Source organism: Mesocricetus auratus, unplaced genomic scaffold, assembly GCF_017639785.1.
Source record: "Mesocricetus auratus isolate SY011 unplaced genomic scaffold, BCM_Maur_2.0 Super-Scaffold_100013, whole genome shotgun sequence".
NCBI classification, from domain to species: domain Eukaryota; kingdom Metazoa; phylum Chordata; class Mammalia; order Rodentia; family Cricetidae; genus Mesocricetus; species Mesocricetus auratus.
This window is the reverse complement of record NW_024429196.1, coordinates 5,478,523-5,481,935: the sequence shown is the minus strand read 5'-3', so window position 1 is coordinate 5,481,935 and position 3,413 is coordinate 5,478,523. Positions and strand designations below refer to the sequence as shown.

The 3,413-nt window shown below is 50.6% G+C and overlaps 1 protein-coding gene across 1 annotated transcript; it reads left to right on the top strand.

Moving 5' to 3' along the window:
• The first annotated feature begins 33 nt into the window (after positions 1-33).
• Positions 34-2,933, top strand: Map10 (microtubule associated protein 10). The gene has a single exon (XM_021230631.2). The coding sequence runs from the start codon at positions 85-87 to the stop codon at positions 2,686-2,688; it is 2,604 nt and encodes an 867-aa protein (XP_021086290.2). The 5' UTR covers positions 34-84; the 3' UTR covers positions 2,689-2,933.
• The last annotated feature ends 480 nt before the right edge of the window (positions 2,934-3,413 follow it).

Here is a 3,413-nt window from a genome sequence, read left to right as displayed (position 1 = left end):
CAAATCTCGCGAGAGAGCTTCAACACCGCAGTAGCCTATGCTCTCTGGCGGAGTGGGCTGCTGGCGTCGCCCAGGGCAACGGCGATGGCGGCCATGGCGGCCGGGCGGCTCTTCTCGCTGGAGCTGCTCGTGGACTGGGTGCGGCTGGACATCGGGTTGTCACCGAGCGCCGGGGACCCCGCGGTAGCATTTCGCCTACTGGACTTCCCGCCGCTGCTCGTCCTCCCGCCTGCCGCTTCTGGCCGGGAACCCCAGAGCGGCACCATCGACTTCGGGCGCGGCAAGGCCTGCCTACTACGCCTGCGCCCCGCCGCCCAGCGTCGCCCGCGCCTGCGCGCCGCCCTGCTGCTGCTACCCAAGGCCCCAGCGTCTGCACCGAGCCTGTTGGGGACTTGCGATGTCCTGTTGGTCGCCTCCCATGGCCGACGGGGTAGATTCACCTTGCGCGGCCCGGCGGCCGAGCGCGTCGGGGAATTGGCACTCTTCTACCGTCTAACCGACCTGGGACGCTTTCCCTCGGGGGCTCCGGAGCTGCAGGACCCGCTGAGCCCTGCGAGTATCACGGGTTCCGAGGCCCTGGATGAGTGGGAGACCTCGAAGCCATGCTCCAAAGAAGGCGCTGTCAGATGCCTACAGTGTGCCTCAAATGCACACTGCTTGGAGGCCTCAGAGGCATGCACCAAGGGTACCAACAGCTGGTCTGCAGGAGATTCAGATCCCTCAGCTGTCCAGAAGTCCTGGGAAGAAGCAGTCTTACACAGTAAGGCCAGCTCTGGGGACATGGCTTCTGCCCCTAGTTCACCCGCTCCCAGAGGGAGGACTGTCAGCCCCCTCAGCCCAGAGGTCACGGAGCTAGACTTTGAAACTAACATCTTTTGCCCTCCTCCTCTGTACTATACTCACCTGACTCAGGAAAAGACACCCCCTGCCAGGGTTGAAATCACTATCGAGCCTCAGAGAAACGGACCTGAGGAGATGGATAGCATTTTCCCTGACACAAAACTTGTAGGTCCTCCCATACATCCGGTGAAACATACAAGATCTGCAGCGGGGGAGAGCCCTCCAGTACTTGTAAATCATCCACAGATGCAGGGTCCAGGTGCAGTCAATGAGGTTGCATGTCCCCCTCAGACTGAACAAAGTACAGCCAATGCAATAAGACAGCTGCCGCTGTTGAATGCTTTGCTGATTGAGCTTTCCTTGCTTTGTAACCAGCCCGTGGCAAGTCCCACTCAGGTTCACCCCCACTTAGCCTGGTTGTACAGAGGTGACGAGAAAGCGCCAGACCCTTCGGTCAAGACTACATCTCTGCCAGAATCAAAGAGCAACAAACTTTCCGTTAGAGGAAATGAAAAGCTCGGGAGTGTTCCGTCTAAAAAGAACCCTGATGGTAAACGTTCAGAGATCAGTGGTAACCCTCCACCGAGGGTTACAAAGGGGAAGCTGCTTTATGGCTTAACAAATACACTAAGACTGCGTTTAAAGCAAACAAACCCTGACATGCTGGCTGTACACGAAAAGAGAGAGCAGTTTAGAAAATCACAAATACAAGCCATGGGGCCAAAATGCCGAGTCCAGCCAAGGAAAGGGAAAGCACCAGGCTTGGCAGCACAAAGCCAGATGCCACCACAGCCCCCCCAGGATAAGCTTTCGGGCTCAAATGGGTCTTTTGCTGAAGGTAGTGATACTTCAAGGCAAATCAGTGCATGTCTTGATGAGTCAAGTACAACTAAAGAAATGAAATGGAGCCATGCTGTTAAAAAAGAAACCGTTGAGCACAGTGAAAACAGAAGCAGCAACGCTTGCTTGGAAGCAGGTGGGTGTCCTGCAGATTCCGTTATTCCAGAGAGAGCTCCTCACTCAAATATTCTGGGAGGAATGTCAGAAGTACAAGTCCAAAGCCCAGGGCTTTCCCGACAGGATCCTACTGTTGACAAAACTGTAGATGACGGGAAAGATGCTAGGCAAGTCAGAGGCGCAGACGTTGTGACTGCTGATACAGGTGACAGCAGACCACCCAGTAGAAACAGTTCTTGTGTGAGCATCTCAGAGCTACAGTACCAGGGTGAGTTTGCCAGCCCTTGCTATTCTGAAGACTTCTGCATGACTGAGAATAACAGCAGAAGTCTGCTGGCTCCCAGCTCCAGCTCAGGGGCAGAACATGTCCACCATGGTTCCCAGACAAGCAAGTCAAGCGAGGCTCGGTTGTCCACAAGGAAAAGCCGCAGTGGAGTGAGCCCTGTGCTTAGCCCTCCCTTCTCTGCTGGCTCGCCGGTGTGCTCACACAAACGATCTCTTGTACTGAAGACTCCCCACAGGATTCTGGAGGACACCTCCAGTAGCTCCACCAGTGACTTTTCAGCACAGTGGACAAATGAAAAGGAGAACCAGGCAGACTCTCTGAGTGCAGGTAGTTCAAAGGTCATGGGGACAGGTTGGGACAGCTCCACTCGGCTTAAAGTAGGAGCTGGTCGCAAGTCCTCTGAGAAAAGCCAGTCACCGAGGACATCTCAAGTGAGTTCTTACGAGCCATCAAATTTGTCCGAGCTAGAACTCAAGGGCTTAGACAACAGTGCATCAGCAGACTTCCAAGAAGAGGAAGATGACCTTGGGTCACTGAATATCTCCAAACAGTGCAGAGATATCTGCGAATTAGTAATAAACAAACTTCCAGGATATACCGTGTGAAAGTATGCTGCTTTAGAAAACTAGGCTATAACTGATGAGTGCTGATACTGAAGAGATGTAATACTCATACTAAACCTTAGTATATAACTTATGTGGTAGTTGTTTTAGGAAATGTAGATAGTTTGTCATTGATGTTTAGTGTCTTTTCCTTCAAGCTGATTATACTCTCAAGTTCCTGTTAAACTTATGAATGATTCCTGTGTAAGATGCTTAAGATTAAAAGTATGTCTGTGTACTCTGTGAAAGTGTTGTCCTGCAGTGTAGATTATTCTAAAGTTGGCGTTTCATGCACCATTGTAAAGAGAAGAGCTCGTTAATGAGCTCAGCACCAGTTCTTAATGGGACTAGATCTGGTAACAGATGGATGTGTTAGAGTGTGAGTTACAGGAAGGGATTTGTGATTTACTGCTGCTAAGAGCTTTTGGTTTACAGACTTTCATAACACCCTGTCTTTTTATTATTTAATCTCCCTTTAATATGACTCCATTAACACTTACTTGAGCTTGTGTTCCTTGATAAGAAATCCTGTCTTGTTTTCCACACCAGTTTACCTTAGTTTTGTTTGTTTGTTTGTTTGTTTGTTTAATGAAGTTGCTGAATAAGAGCCTTGGCAGTTAAAATGCTTACTGTAGCACTAACACTAACAAGAAGTGTAGAAACTCCCTAATGGAGACATGTTAGGGTAGTATTTTACTTCTGCTGAGCATAAACAGCCTTCAAGTATA